This window comes from Mustela lutreola, chromosome 12, assembly GCF_030435805.1.
Source record: "Mustela lutreola isolate mMusLut2 chromosome 12, mMusLut2.pri, whole genome shotgun sequence".
Classification (NCBI taxonomy): Eukaryota; Metazoa; Chordata; class Mammalia; order Carnivora; family Mustelidae; genus Mustela; species Mustela lutreola.
The window spans coordinates 20,196,066-20,211,842 of NC_081301.1; the positions used below are offsets into that span (position 1 = coordinate 20,196,066).

The 15,777-nt window shown below is 40.7% G+C and overlaps 1 protein-coding gene across 4 annotated transcripts in view; it reads left to right on the top strand.

Moving 5' to 3' along the window:
• Window positions 1-15,777, top strand: part of FKBP15 (FKBP prolyl isomerase family member 15) — a 55,259-nt gene that overhangs the window by 394 nt on the left and 39,088 nt on the right. For all 4 annotated transcript variants that reach the window (XM_059142033.1, XM_059142034.1, XM_059142035.1 and 1 more), the window contains exons 2-4: window positions 8,732-8,847; window positions 14,073-14,157; window positions 14,622-14,691. In XM_059142033.1, coding sequence (XP_058998016.1) covers window positions 8,732-8,847; window positions 14,073-14,157; window positions 14,622-14,691 — 271 coding nt within the window. The remainder of the gene's footprint in view (window positions 1-8,731; window positions 8,848-14,072; window positions 14,158-14,621; window positions 14,692-15,777) is intronic.

A 15,777-nucleotide genomic window follows, 5' to 3' on the forward strand; every position in this document is an offset into this window, starting at 1 on the left:
CTTTGTGGGTCAGTTTCTCCTTCTGTGAAGTGGAGGTGATTACTGATGACAGCATCTGCCTCAGAGTTTTTATAGGAGTGAGTTGGGACCGATAGGAGACTTACTCTTCCCCGTGGACAAAGCAGTGACACTTCAGAATTGGCCCTTGTGGGTCCGCTCCAGCATCCTTCCAGGCCCAGCCCGATGTCACCTTTTGGGGCTTTCCCTTCTCTCACAGACCCAGGCAGAATGCATTGCTTTCTCTTCCTTATTACCACAGCTAGGCTGATCACGTCTATCCTTGCAACACCGAATTTATTAGATTATGAACCCTGACGGAACAGAGAACCGCTTTTGCTGTTCATCTGTGTCTAGCGCTCAGCGCAGTACGCCATGTGTGCTCCAGAAGTGCCTGTTGAATGAATGATAGCTGTGGAATTGCACTTTAAAGCTTAAAAACCAATGTAAGAGACTGCAGTCGCTATCCCCTGCCCCCAGTCGTTATATATACCAGCGTGGGGTGCAAGACTTCAGGAGGCAGGGTCTTGTCTTTTCCCATGATCAGTTTAGCCTTTTCCCTCATGTTGTGTCAGTAGACAGCTTGACTCCTTTGAAAGTGAGCTGCCAATCCTGATCCTTGCAGAGCCCTTTCTTTGAACACATGTTTAAGCGATTTAAAGAATGTACAGAAGAACTATGAATACACCAGCCTACACTCCTCACCTTACTAAGAGGTTACAAAAATGATTAAGCTTCTGTGCCTGTTCTCAATTCGCTTCTGTTGGAGAGTTCAGTACAAGAATGATCATAAAATGACATTGTCTCTCTTTTGACGTTGAATAGGATCTTTTGACTTGCACTATGACTGGCTGTATATTACCTACCCTTAAGTCGTTTTTTCACCCTTATCACCCTGTCCACCCCTGCTCTCACTTCAGATGGTCTACGTCCACTGAGTTCTGCTTTGGGTTCTTTCAGTTGCTCAGTTATTTTAGAGTTAAGTGATGCTTTTTCTCCTTTTACCTGGTTACACCCAAAACACTGACTAAAATTTCCACATAGTCCAGCCTGCTGCTGTTGACTGTGTAGTCACCTTTGTGATTTAGGCTTAATTCACCTATTAAAAAAAATTTAATGAGCTAATAAATAGATTCAAGTGAAAAATAAAGAGATGAACCCAATTTCAAATGAGCAAAAGATCTGAATAGATATTTCTCCAAAGAAGATGTACAAATTGCCAGTAAGTACGTAAGAAGATGCTCAACATCATTAGTTATTAGGGAAATTCAAATAAAAGCCAAAGAGATGCCATCTCACACCCACTAGAATGGCTGTTATCAAAGAGACAGTAATGGGGGCGCCTGGTTGGCTCCGTGGGTTGAAGCCTCTGCCTTCAGCTCAGGTCATGATCCCAGAGTCCTGGGATCCAGCCCCCCATCAGGCTCTCTGCTCAGTAGGGAGTCTGCGTCTCCCTCTCTCTCTGCCTGCCTCTCTGCCTACTTGTGATCTCTGCCAAATAAATAAATAAAATATTTTTTTAAAAAAAGACAGTAATGTGTTGGTAAGGATATAGAGAAATCAGAACCAAATACAGGCAGAATACTGTATGATGGTGAGTTACTGCAAATATGGCCATGCAAGCTGAAACTACAGAGCAAGCTTAACAATCAATGGGAAAGATTATAATTGTTTCATGGCCTTTAAAAATTTTGGTTGAAACAAACTGTTGCCACCTTGAGAATTAGTATTTTATTTCTGTTTTTAAAAACTTATCAAGAGGGGTGCCTGGGTGGCTCAGTCAGTTAAGCACTTACCTTCAGCTCACGTCCTGATCTCTAGGTCCTGAAATCAAGCCCTTTGTTAGGCTTCCTGCTCAGGAGGAAATCTGTTTCTCCCTCTACCTCTATACCCCTGCCCCGGCTCCTGTGTACACGTGGTCTCTCTCTCTCTCTAATAATAAAAATAAAATCTTTAAAAAAAAACCTATCAAGGGAAGAAGTCAACAGTGCTTGCCTTCTCTTTGTACAACTTATAATACCGAGTGAGCATTTACGTATACTTTGGCAAATATGCCAAGGTATAGAAGAGTGAGCATTTGTTCTATACCTTGCTGCCACGCAGGCGCCCCTATAAGAGATACTGTAAATTCACATTCTTCCCTAGGTGAAAATATCTGAGAGAAGTCTGTAAATGAATGTGAAAGCTCCCAACTTTTTTATTTTTTTTTTAAGATTTTATTTATTTATTTGACAGATATCACAAATAGGCAGAAAGGCAGGCAGGGGTGGGGGAGCAGGCTCCCCGCTGAGCAGAGTGCCTGATGTGGGGCTCAACCCCAGGACCCTGAGATTATAACCTGCCAAAGGCAGAGCCTTTAACTCACTAAGCCACCCTGGTGCCCCAAAGCTCCCAACTTTTATGCAACAAGCAGTCTGCAACTGACTGAAAATGACACAGTAGATAACACCAGTCACGTGTTCTTTTCTAGATTCCTGGCCTGAGATAGTTCTTGGTGGCTCAGCTATCCCGCTTTTTTGATCAGGCCCATCAAGAACATGAGATATTTTAGTTCTAGGTGTTTAACTGTGCTCCTAGGATGCCTGGGTTTCTCAGTTAGTTAAGCGTCTGCATTTGGCTCAGGTCATGATCCCAGAGTCCTGGGATCAAGTTCCATGCTGGGCTCCCTGCTCTCAACCTCTGCCCCTCCACCCACTTGTTCTCTCTCTCTCTCTCTGTCTCTCAAATAAATAAAATCTTTCTTCAAAACTGTGCTCCTAAACACAGACCGCAGCTAATTGAATGATAGAAGGCTTAGTAAACAAAGTTGTACAGATCACTTATTTTTGTTCCCAATAATAACCAGAGAAACCAATTCAGATTTAAGATTGAGAATATTGAAAGTTTTACCAACCGTCCCTGATTCAGCTATTCCTTCTTTGTTTTTTCCTGAGGAAGTAGAACATATGACAGTAAGTATTGCAGCTGCTTTCGACTTCCTCTTATAACTGTAGTTTGCTGTAAATATACTTGCTTATTAATTTTCAAGTGTTTTGATTCCATTTAGGATATTCAAGCCTGGTAGAAGTGGGAATATTAGTGCCTGAGATGGCTGTGTTCCAAGTTTCCAGGCCTTTTCAAATCCATGTTTACCCTTCCAGATGCTCTTTTCCTACCATCATGACTTTGAAGTGAAGAAATAACGTGAATGTGCTAAATGTATGGCACTTCATTTCAGCTAATAGCATTTTATAGTTGCAGGTCAGTTGTGCATTGATTGACCATGCCATCTCCCTTAGAGGAGTAATCTGAGTCCAAGGGACATTTCAAGGTAATAGGATATGTGCACATGTATATAAAACATGTACTGTGTCCTTACTCTGTGCCAGGTACCATGCCAAGTAATAAATACATATTATCATATTTACTTTACCCATTTATTAGGTAGTTTTTACTATCATACCCATTTTGTACATGGGAAATTAAGAGTCAGAGAGGTAAGTTGTTCAGAGTCACACAGCTAAAAAGTGAAAGAGCCTGGATTTGAAATCAGGCAAGCAGATTTCCGCTACATTGCCATGTGCCCATTATTATTATTGTAGAAGTAGATGTTTGATGTCATAGTTTACAAAAGAAATACTTTAACAGCAAAAAGAATGCCTGTTTCTTTTTTTTTTTTTTTTTTTTTTTTTAAATTTTCTTTTTTTTTTTTTTTTTGTTTTTTAAAGATTTTATTTATTTATTTGACAGAGAGAGATCACAAGTAGGCAGAGAGGCAGGCAGAGAGAGAGAGAGGGAAGCAGGCTCCCTGCTGAGCAGAGAGCCCGATGTGGGACTCGATCCCAGGACCCTGAGATCATGACCTGAGCCGAAGGCAGCGGCTTAACCCACTGAGCCACCCAGACGCCCCGAATGCCTGTTTCTTAAAAATACATGAATATAGTATAACTTCTATGTTTTACCTTTTATTTATTTATTTATTTTTTTAAAAGATTATTTATTTTACAGAGAGAAAGAGAGCACGGACAGGGGGAGTGGCAGGGAGAGGGAGAAGCAGGCCTCCCACTGAACGGGGAACCTGACCTGGGGTTTGATCCCAGGACGCTGGGATCATGACCTGAGCCAAAGGCAGATGCCTAACTGACTGAGCCACCCAGGTGCCCCTGTGTTACCGTTTTTGATGAGAAAAGAAAAGGAGTATAAAGCTAAGTTTAGGTAAAGACTTTGGCAACTAAATGTATTGGCTAACATTTTTTTTAAATGAATTAATGCCATAATAACTTTTCCTGTGAATTATAAACATAGAGACTCAAGTCCAGAGTTGGCAAGCCCATTCATGGTAACATAGAGAAATATGTGCATTTGAGAATACTTTAGAAATGGGAAAAATAATAATTTACAAGAAACTTAACGCCCGTAAGTCTATAGAGTTCATTTAAAAATATTAATAGAAAATATCATGGAAGGTACCTGGGTGACTGAGTCAGCTAAGCATCTACCTTCGGCTCAGGTACTGAGTCCCACCTCAGACTCCCTGCTCAGTGGGAACCTGCTTCTCCTTCTCCCTTTGCCCGCTCCCTTTTCATGCACACCCACATGTGTGCGCGCTCTCTCTCTCTCTCAAAAATAAACAAACAAATCTTAAAAGAAAAAAAAAAAAGAAAGAAAGGAAAGCGAAAGGATCTGAAAGATAATTGGATTGACCTGACTTTTGGATTGATTTTGCAGTCATCACTGGCTGGCCTTTAGAGCATCTATGGAAACATAGTTTACATATGACATTGATTTTTCCCTTAAAAAAAAAAAAATAGCAAAATGAAAACAGCAAATCCAAGATCCATATCCATACTGAAACTAACAAAGACATTCTTTCCTTATCAATGATCTTCGCATAAATTAGTATATCTTAACTAAGTTAGATTTTAAATTTTGTAAATTTTTCACTGTGCTAAAGGCATTGCCCAACTCTCCCAGAATCATCTTCTTATTTTTTAAAATTTTTTTCTAAAGATTTTTATTTATTTGACAGAGCGAGGTATCACAAATAGGCAGAGAGGCAGGCAGAGAGAGCATGGGGGAAGCAGGCTCCTTGCCAAGCAGAGAGCCCGATGTGGGGTTTGATCCCAGGACCCTGAGATAATGTCCTGAGCCGAAGGTTTAACCCACTAAGCCACCTAGGCACCCCTTCTTATTTTTTTAAAAATATTTATTTATCTGAGAGAGAGAGAGAGAGATCATGAGCAGGGAGGAGGGGTAGAGGGAAAAACAGACTCGCTGCCAAGCAGGGAACCTGGTATGGGACTTGATCCCAGGGCCCTGGGATCATGACCTACCAAAGGCAGACGCTTAACCAACTGAGCCACCCAAGTGTCAGAATCTTATTCTTTTAGGGAATCTGCCCAGGCCTCGGTTAAAGGAGAGATCTTGGTTTCCTCTTAATTTTATTAGCATTTACTCAGTCTTATATAGGACAGCACTACTCTCTACACTTGCAATCTCACTTAGCCTCTTAGTCCTTTAGGGGAGGCATTGTTGACCCTATGTACAGGAAACTTAAAGGAAATTTATAAAACACTACCTTGAGAAAACAGGGTAATAGTTTCAAATCATATTCAATTTATTTTGCAAAATGTTAGTATGTATTATTATACATTAAAATTATTCGGGGGGAACAGGCCTCCAAAAGTTATGAAGTTTCAGTATGTTTTTAAAGGTGTTTTTTGTTTTTTGTCTTTTGTTTTTTAAAGTAATCTCTGTGCCCATCATGGGGTTTGAACTCACAATCCCGAGATCAAGAGTTGCAATGCTTTCCTGACTGAGCTATACAGGCACCCCTCAATATTTACATTACCTAAACCAAAGATGCCTTTGAAGAAGAGGTGCTCAGAGCTAGACTAGACTTTGAGTTCATTTATTGCGCTTGTTATATACCAGATGCTAGGCACAATATAGTCAAGTGATGATTATAAATCAATTATCATGTTACATAATAACTGATTGAAAAACTTGTATTAATCTATATGGAGTATAATTCCATACAACAGGTACTTATTATATATCTTATGTTACAGTTTGCGATTATTTGTTGTGTAATACTTAATATTCTTGTTAGAGTATATAAGCTCCTTGAAAATAGAACTCAGCTTTGCTCATCTATATATACTCAGCATTTAGCACAGTGTCGGTACGTATTTCTAGAGCAAATGAAGTAGACTCCTGTGGGAGGCCTTAAGAAGATCATCTAACCCAGACTTTGAGATGAGGGACAACTTCCAGGGGAGAAAAGGAACAGGAAGGATGTTTCAGGCAGAGGGAGCAGGATGTCCAAAAAGTTGGAGATTAGAAAGATCTTGCCTTATTTGAGAAACTTAAAGTTCATGTAGCACACAGTTGGAGTTGAGAAATGGCCAGTTAGGAAACTGGGGAAGTATGGAGAGGTGAGGTCTTGAAGGACTTTGTAAAGCTGTCTTGTGGAGTTTGGATTTTTATCTTAGTAATACTGAGGTGTTATTGAGGGTTTTAAGGAGGAAAGAGACTTAAGTTTGCTTTTTAGAAAGTTCACTGTGGATACAGTGTGGAGATTGGTTAAGAAGCAGACAAGACCAGGACAAGGAGATAAATCAGGAGGTTGTCAGAATAATTCTGGTTAGAGAGATATGATGGTGACCTAAACTAGGGAAGTGGCAGTGAGGATGGGAAGAAATGGACAGGTTCAAGAAGTACTGAGCAAGTAAAATCAAGTGGATTCAGGGATTGGTCATGAACACCAGGGTGAGGAGAAAGCACCAGGGTGATGCCCAGATTTCTGTTGTGGTTGTGTATGTTTGTGGAAAAGAGTTAACACAGGAGACGTGACAGCATCCTCTTTAGAAAGTCCTGTTTATGAGGTTGGCACTTGGCTGGCGTATGGGAACTTGACCGGTAAACAGTTCCGCACACTGATGCAAAGCTTTCTGTAAATGGTGTGTGGCTCATTGTGCCTAAACTGTACAAACAATTTACTGAACCTTCTTGCTGGGAGTGTAGAGTTTTGGTTCATGCTAGAGGATTTCTGTGTGACCAACCCCCGATAAAAAAAACCTGGGGCACTGAGACTCTAATGAGCTTCCTTGGGAGACCGTACTTTATCTTGTTACAGTTCTTTGCTGGAGGAATTAAATGTGTCCAGGGTCACGCTACTGGAAAAGGACTCTTGGATGCTCCCCATTTACTCTGGACTTTGCCCCCATGTGCCTTTTCCCTTTGCTGGTTTTGTGGTATTATTTTGTTGTTGTTGTTGTTGTAATACCTCTTAGCCATGAGTATGATTATATGCTGAGTCCGTTGAGTCCTGCTGAATCACTGAACCTGGTGGAGGTCTTGGGGACTCTGATACAAAAAGTATTTTCACCAAGAGAAAAGAACACAAGAGTGAGTGCAGGTTTTGCTGGGGCAGTGAGAATTGAAAGATAGGAGTTCTAGTGGACATGTTGCATTTGTGTGGCTGGTGGGATATCTGTATTTTCTGACACTCAGGAGCACATTCTGGGTTGGGGATACAGATTTGAACATTATCAGCATTTGGATAGCACTTGATACCAACATAAATGAATTAGATTCCCAAGGGAGAGGGAGAGTGAAATCTAGGAGCATGGGCATTTAAAAGGTTGGGAAAGAGGCATCTTGGTGGCTTAGTTGGTTGAAGGTCCAACTCTTGGTTTCAGCTCAGATCCTCAGATTGTGATCTCAGGGGTCGTGAGAGAAAGCTCCATTCTCAGCAGGAAGTCTGCTTAAAGTTCCTCCCTCCTGCCCTTTCTCTCAAATAAATAAATCTTTTAAAAATGAAAATAAAAGGAAGAGGAGGCCTGGGAGTTAAACAAGGAGCCAGAGACATGGACAAGGGAAGACCATAGGAGAGGGATCACTTTAGCACTTATTGATGTCTTAGGCCAGTCCCTCCCACCCCTGAAAATATCCCCACAGAAGTCAAGGGAAGAGTTTGTTTGAAGAAAAACAAATTAGTTGATAGTGTAAAAAGGTGGGTTGAAGACCAAATAAGATAAGGACTGATAAACTGTGTTTAGTAACAGAGAGGTTGTTGGTGGCCTTAACAAGAGCAGTTTCTTTGGGATGGTTGGGGCAGGAGATGCATTGCAGGGGATGGAAAAGAATCGTTCTGACTGTTAGATGCAATGATAGGACCATGTTTGATGGAGTAAATTTGAAGTACAGTTCTATTTCGGTGTAATAAATGAGTAAAAGTGGGAAACTATGACTTGCTAAAGGCAAGAATTTGCAGTTTAAAGAGACCACAGAGAGCGTCTGCTCAATTTACCAATCTCCTCAGTTTATATACACAGAAACTGAGGTCCAAAATAAATGCCTTGACCAAAGTCCTGTGGACGGGCAAGGTCAGCTGATCCTGTTTAGATCAGAAATGCAATCTTTTTTTTTTTTTTTAAATATTTATTTATTTATTTGGCAGAGAGAGAGAACAAGCAGGGGGACGTGGTAGGCAGAGGAAGAAGTAGGCTCCTTGCTCAGCAGGAGCCTACTTGCAGAGCTAGGTCTTAGGACCCTGGAACCATGACCTGAGCCGAAGGCAAATGCTTAACTTACTAGACCACCCAGGCATCCCCAGAAATATAATCTTGATTTCAAAGACACTTTCCAGGTCAAGGAGGTGTTTGTTCAGGGTTGGAGGTGAGCAGCTTTTATAATGATTCCAGGTTTGAGATATGTCAAATGAAATGTCATTTTCATTTTCTACTAACAGTGCCAGATTGGCCTCTCTTTTTGGACTGGATCAGGCATCTGCTGGCCATGGGAATGAATTCTTCCAGTACACAGCCCCAAAGCAGCCTAAAAAAGGTCCAGGAGCAGCAGCAACAGGTAAGTGAAGAGGTTAGGATTGGTCCCTAACAGGTTGGTTGGAAGAATAAGCAGGCTTCCAAAAGTGACATGCCAGGTTGTCTATTCTTAAGCAGTCTGGCCAAGATCACTGCCAGAGGTGCATTCCTCTCTAAGCTCTGATATCCCGAACTCCAGCACCTAGTATACCCTTTGTTGGAAGCTGGGGGAGGAAGATCTCAGGCAAACAAACTCTTGCCCCAGGTGAACAGCACTCTCTAACGCTGCCTGAGGCACTGTCCAGTGTGTTGGCGGGATAGGTTAGATGTATGCTGACAGTGACTTTTTCCCAACTGGACAGTGATGCTTAGTGCTGTATCCCCTTTACTTTTCATCATGATGGGGACACATTGAATGAACATCTGTTGAATGAAAGGAATGAAAGGAACAACTCATATTTCTAAAATGCCTGCTTTCGGTCTGGTCTCAGGTGCTTTACATAGATTGCCTTATTTAGTTTTCTCAGTGGTGTGCTGTGAAATGGGTAAGACTGCCACCGCTTTAGAGGCTGGGAGAGGTTTAGGGACTTGATCAAGGTCATACAGCAGTAAGTGACATAGTTGAAATTTGAACCCTGACCTGACTCACCCCACAGCTCTTGGCTCTGCACTTTGCAGTCTTTGTGTAAGAACCTGAAGAGGTGTAGGGGACTGATAGAAATAGTCCTGAGCAGAACAGATAGTAAGGGACGTTAAATCGTTAAATGAAGATCAAAGTATTGAGTGCCTTCTACATGTTGGGCACAATGCTGGCACTGAGGATATTGTTAGATTATTGAGAGTTGAAGAGTTGTAACAGATATCATATGGCCTATAAGCCTAAAATATTTACTCTTTGTCCCTGTACAGAAAATGTTTACTGACCTCTGCTCTAAATCTTACCTGTCACTTTTGGCAACTTTGCTATATAGATTGCTGGTCTTGTTCTCTAAGCCATGACCGGGCTAGATTTCTAGTAGGCTCTGCCTTTACATTTCCCCTGGCACAGCTTTTTAGCAGCAGTGTGTTTCTGACTCAGTTTAAAGCGGTTGAGTTAATGGATGTGGATAAAAGTAAACAACCTCAGTCCCCAGCCAATGAGGTAACTTGATTTTGTTTTAATCGGAAAACAACTGTGAGTTAATTATACTTTTAAAGGGGAATTACAGAGGCATTTCAACTTAAAAATTACTGATACAGTCTTATGTAGGCATTTACAAAGAAAAAATATAGTAGCAAGATAGGAGATCTCTGTTCAAGGGATATCTGTGTAAGAAGTCTTTGTGGGGAAAGTGGCTGCAGCATAAGTCTTGAGTCTCTTCAGATCTCAATATAAAAATAGAGCAGATATAAAAGACAAGCCTATGGATAATATTTACAATAATCCAGTTGAATAGCTATCTTCTTGAATATCCCAAAATACAAACAGTTCTGGGCAAACCACCAACTGCTCCAAGGCTTGTGTGGTATCAGTTATTTGCATGAGAGAAAACAGGGTAGCAATGAGATATCTAAATCTGAGCATGGAAGAACCCCAAAACAGCCACCAGATGTTGGCGGAAAATTTGGCATGTGAAGCTGAAATCAGAAAGTGTTTTACCCACTCTTGTTGTGGGTAGGTACAAGGGGTTAATAATGGGGACTGAAAGAACTGCAGCAGTCTACCTTAAAGTAGGCTCCGTGCCCAAGGTGGGGCTTGAACTCATGACCCTGAGATGAAGAGTCACATGCTGTACCAGTTGAGCCATAGGCACCCCGCTCCTATGAACTTTTGAAACTCATCCTCCAGGGTGACCTTCCAGGACAGGTCCACACACTGAGAAGAACCAGCTGGGAATAGGATTAAAATTGAGGAGGATAGGGATATAATAGAAGTGAAGGAGAAAAAATACATATAAAAATAGGGATAGAAATAGAATCAAGAAGTCTCAGGGGGAAGCCACCATATTTTTGAGCTCTATTCAAAGGCAAGAGAAGAGGGAGCTCTATGAAGTTAAGAAAGCCACCTTGAACCCTCCTTCCTTCTAAAAGTTGAGAAAAGCAAATTTTGCATTAAAATGAGCAGTAGGAACTTATCAGAATCCAACTCCATGTCAAGTTATAAGAATAGAGAGAGCAAAAAACAGAGTAATATCCTTACAGTGAGAGCTCTATTCTGTGAGAATGTTTCTTACTGAATAGATCAAAAACTACAACTGCCTGTTAACATTAGGAAAATAATATAAGACATGAAATGAGAACATAAATGAAGTTAGAAAAATCTCAGAAGTGACAAGACTCAGGAAAGAATTAGAGATATAAGAAAAATTTTAGAAATGAAGGCTAAACTAGAAGGAACATAAGAATGAATAAAAACAGCAGATTATACCTGAAGAGAAATAGAAGTTTAACAGGAGGAAATTGTTAAAAAATAAAAAATTTGAGAGAAAAAAGTGTTCCAAAAGGAAGTGTGACAAATATTAAGGATGGCAAAGAAGATTCAACACATGGAGTGTGTGTGGGTAGGGGAGGGGATACACCCATGCACAGATACCAGGAAAGAACAAAAGGAAGGGGAAAAGAACAGACATGAAGAACTGTAATTCAAGAAAACTTTACTAAAAAAAAGAAAGATAGATAATAGATAGACAGATTTGTAAATACATATTAAAAGAAGTCCTTGTCGGTGGGGAATTCAGAATTTGTAATACTGATTTCTGAGAGGAAAGACAGCTAAGCCAATGAAAAGATCCCATGATTGTGGGCATCTGACTTACCCTTCTAGCAAATCCATGATTACCTTTCTAGCAGATTCCGTTTCCAGGGTATCAGATAGCAGAGGAGAGCATACTGGGAGAAGCAGAACTAACTTGAAGGAGGATGCTACGCTGACCTTGGGGAGACAGTATTTTTTCCTCAGTGTTTCACACCTGTCCTTAGTCTTTTTTCCCTTAAAGCTAGCTTATCAGAAGAAAAGTTTTATTGTCATGTGACATACAACTGGGCAGTACAGGTTGAATTGACAACTATGTTACTGGTTTTTATAAAATAATAAGGAAAATATGAATACAAGACTGGGACAGTAACCAAACAACATAAGTGGGTAATTCATCAAAACAAAACAAATCGAAACAAAAGGACCAGTACAAATCTTTAGAAAATGTTAAATCTCCGCTTCACTCTAATCAATAAATGCAAATGAAAACAACAGTGACATGGCATTTCCCTTTTCTCTACTGCCTCTCTTTTCTTGGTAAAAATTTTAAAAGTTAGTCTCCTGTTGTAGGCAGGCATGCAAAGCTGACATATTCACGCTGCCCATGGGGCTATAAACAGGTGCGACATTTCTCAAGGGCATTTGGGCAGGATTAACAAAACCTTAAAATGTTTTACACTCCTTCACCCCATAATTCCAGTTTTAAGAGTTTATTTCAAGAAAGTAATTAGAGCTACATACAAAAATGTGTTTTTAGGAAGTTCACCACAGCATTGTTTATAATAGAGGAAAATTAGTCCAAAGAAATGTCAAATAATAGGACATTGGATAAATTCTGGCCAAGTAATAATACAGTATTCTATGTAACCACCAAAAAGCATTTTTAAGGTTATTGTATTTTGTCTTGGAGACTGTTTTAAAAGAACTACTAGAACTAAATAAGAAAAGGAGGTTGTGAAATTATATCATAAATTTTGTTTGAAAATGTAAGAAAAAAGCCGTGAAGTATTGATAAAGGACCAGGAATAAATACATCAAATTATTAACATTTATTTTTAATTGGTGAGACTACAGGTCATTTTTATTTTCTTTATCCATTTCTGCATTTGCTAAGTTTTGCATATTATAGAGTACATGTAGTCCATAATCAGAATAAAGATGTGTCAGTATTATTAAAAAACAAAATTCAACCGTGTAAATTTTAAAGTTCTCATTAGCTTTATCAGTGACTCATGAATTGGGCAGCATCCCATCTAGCAGATAGAAAGGAGCTCTGAGGAGTTGTAGCTTTATCAGTGACTCATGAATTGGGCAGCATCCCATCTAGCAGATAGAAAGGAGCTCTGAGGAGTTGAACAAAATGACTTTTATAGGCAGAAGGAGCAAGAACAAGGAAGTTACAGTAGGCAAAAAAGCAAGATGCTTATGGAAAGATTACTTTCCTGCAGGGGATAGCAGGGGTCTGTCATGCAGATGACCTAACTAGTACTGAGCAGGGAGTTCCTGATTGACTAGTTTCAGATTCCTCTTGGTTTCCTTGTCTGTGCTGGTGTTCTCACTACACTTCCACCAACATACTATGTGGTGAATATAAATATGCAGTTTTCTCCAAATACCCGGTTTTATTATTTTTTTTTTAAGATTTTATTTATTCATTCAATGCAGAGAGAGAGATCACAAGTAGGCAGAGAGGCAGGCAGAGAGAGAGGAGGAAGCAGGCTCCCTGCTGTGCAGTTCCCGATGTGGGGCTTGATCCCAGGACCCTGAGATTATGAGATTATGACCTGAGCCGTAGGCAGAGGCTTAACCCACTGATCCACCCAGGCGCCCCTAAATACCCAGTTTTAAACCATTAGTCTTCCGGGTGCCTGGGTGGCTCAGTGGGTTAAAGCCTCTGCTTTCGGCTAGGGTCATGATCCCAGGGTCCTGCCCCACATCGGGCTCTCTGCTCAGCAGGGAGCCTGCTTCCTCCTCTTTCCCTGCCTGCCTCTCTGCCTACTTGTGATCTCTGTCTGTCAAATAAATAAATAAAATCTTTAAAAAAAAAAAAACCATTAGTCTTCCCCCTAATCACTGGAAAAGTGAAGTTATGGATATGATCTGAGTATCATCATTAATTTTCTAGCTTGAAATAAGGGAAGGGGAAGTAATTTTATTTATATTAGAGCTGGCCAAATATTGGAATAAGAAAAGAATGTAGATGGAATATGACTTTGCTTTCTGGCAGGGCCTCTCGTCCAGCCCCGAGACTTGTTTGGAGTGGAACCGGTGTTGGATTCTAGTCCTAGGGTTGCTGCTATCATGTGTCATCACAGTCGGGTGCATAGAGCCTCCGTGTCATCATCCCCAGATGAGGTCATACATCAACATCATCCCCAGATGATGTTCTGTGGGTCAGATAAGGATAATGGCCATGAATACATTGTCCCACCTAACTGTAAGATGTAAGGGAGAATTCTGAAGCTGCTTCAGTGGTGAAAAATCCGTTTTAAGAAAGACATGAATGACATCTTTGTTTTCTTCTTCATCTCCAGGAAATCTGGCACCAGCAAAAGCAGCGCTCCCTCCAGCAGGTACCTTCACCGTATTAGTTGCAGCAGCAGTTCACGCGTATCGATAGTAAGTAGCCGAGAAGGAATGCTTTCTGAAGTTGGGTGTGGGATGCGGGGTTAAGCTCCTGTCTTTTCTCAGTAAGTCTCCGTTGGTAGCCAAAGGAGCTACACAGTTAGGCTGCACAGTCCTTCCATAGGGAGAGGATCAGTCGTGCTTTTTAACATTTCAGTTAAGAGAATTCTGCACACTTTGAAGAGCTGTTGTCTTGTATACTCTCTCTAGGAAGTGCTTGTACCCTCAACGCCTGCTTTCTTAAGTGCTCACTCCACTGAGATATTATGAATAGATATTTAGAGAGTAAAGAAGTATAAGAGCTTTAAATTATAAACTGTTCACCTCTGTTATAAACACCTCTGTCCTTTTCTTGAGGCTGAATGACTAGATTCCCCACTTCTGTGTGGCAGAAGACAAAGCTGATTCTACTTAGTTTAAAGAAGTATTAATACCTATTATTTTTCTTGGTTTTGTAGCACAAACGGTCAGTATGTAAAGCAGGGCAAGTTTGGTGCTGCAGTCCTGGGGAATCACACGGCCAGAGAGGTGAGAATGCTCCCTGTGTCTCGTGTACGTTCAGGTGTCCCAGATCATACTGATAAGCTAGTTTTTACTTGGACTCGCCCAGTGTCTCTTGTGTCAGAGGATTAGAATGATTATTCATGTTGATTGTGAATTTTTAATACGAGGTACATAAGACATTTATAGTCACATCTTGCTTACTACTGTGCATTAAAACAAATTCAACCATGGAAAATCTTTTAAGTTTGACCTTTGTGATATGATACTAAAGAGTTTGGGGAGTTGTAGAGTAAACCATTTACCAAGGACATCCCTTTTTTAGGTAATGAAAAACACTTACTGTTCTACTTAGAGTATTCTGTCTTTATGGCTGAATCAATGACTGTGTTTAGCCTTTGAAAGTTTGACAGTGAAGTGGGCAGTGGATCACACAGCATACTGTTGGTTTGGTTCAGAAAGAAATGTGGCTAGAAGCCCCAATGCTTGATTTCCTTATGTGGCTTGTATCTAGCTAGCTTCAAATTCTGCTCCAGAATGTGTTTTTGTTTTTGTTTTGAATATTTAATTTATTTATTCATGAGAGAGAGAGAGAGGGAAGAAGCAGACTCCCTGCTGAGCGGAGAGCCCAATGCGGGACTCAATCCCAGAACCTGGGATCATGACCTGAGCCATAGGCAGTTGCTTAACGACTGAGCCACCCAGGTACCCCTGCTCCAGAATGTTTTAAACATTGTTGAGAGAAGCATAAGAAATTCTGGCATTTCAAAGGTTCAGTGAACTAAGAGCCATGCTCCTAAGACACTCTGAGACACGGATAAGATGACCTGTTCAGGGTAACTAACGTAATGGACAACACTCTTTTGTATTAAAAGCAAACAAACAAAAAAGCTAACTCTGGAAATTTGGAAACATATAAAAATTGTGGGATTCGAGGGGTGCCTGGGTGGCTCCGGTCATGATCCCAGGGTCCTGAGATTGAGCCCCGCATCAGGCTCTCTGCTCAGCAGGGAGCCTGCTTCCTCCTCTTTCTCTGCCTGCTTCTCTGCCTACTTGTGATCTCTGTCTGTCAAATAAATAAATAAAATCTTAAAAAAAAAATTGTGGGACTTG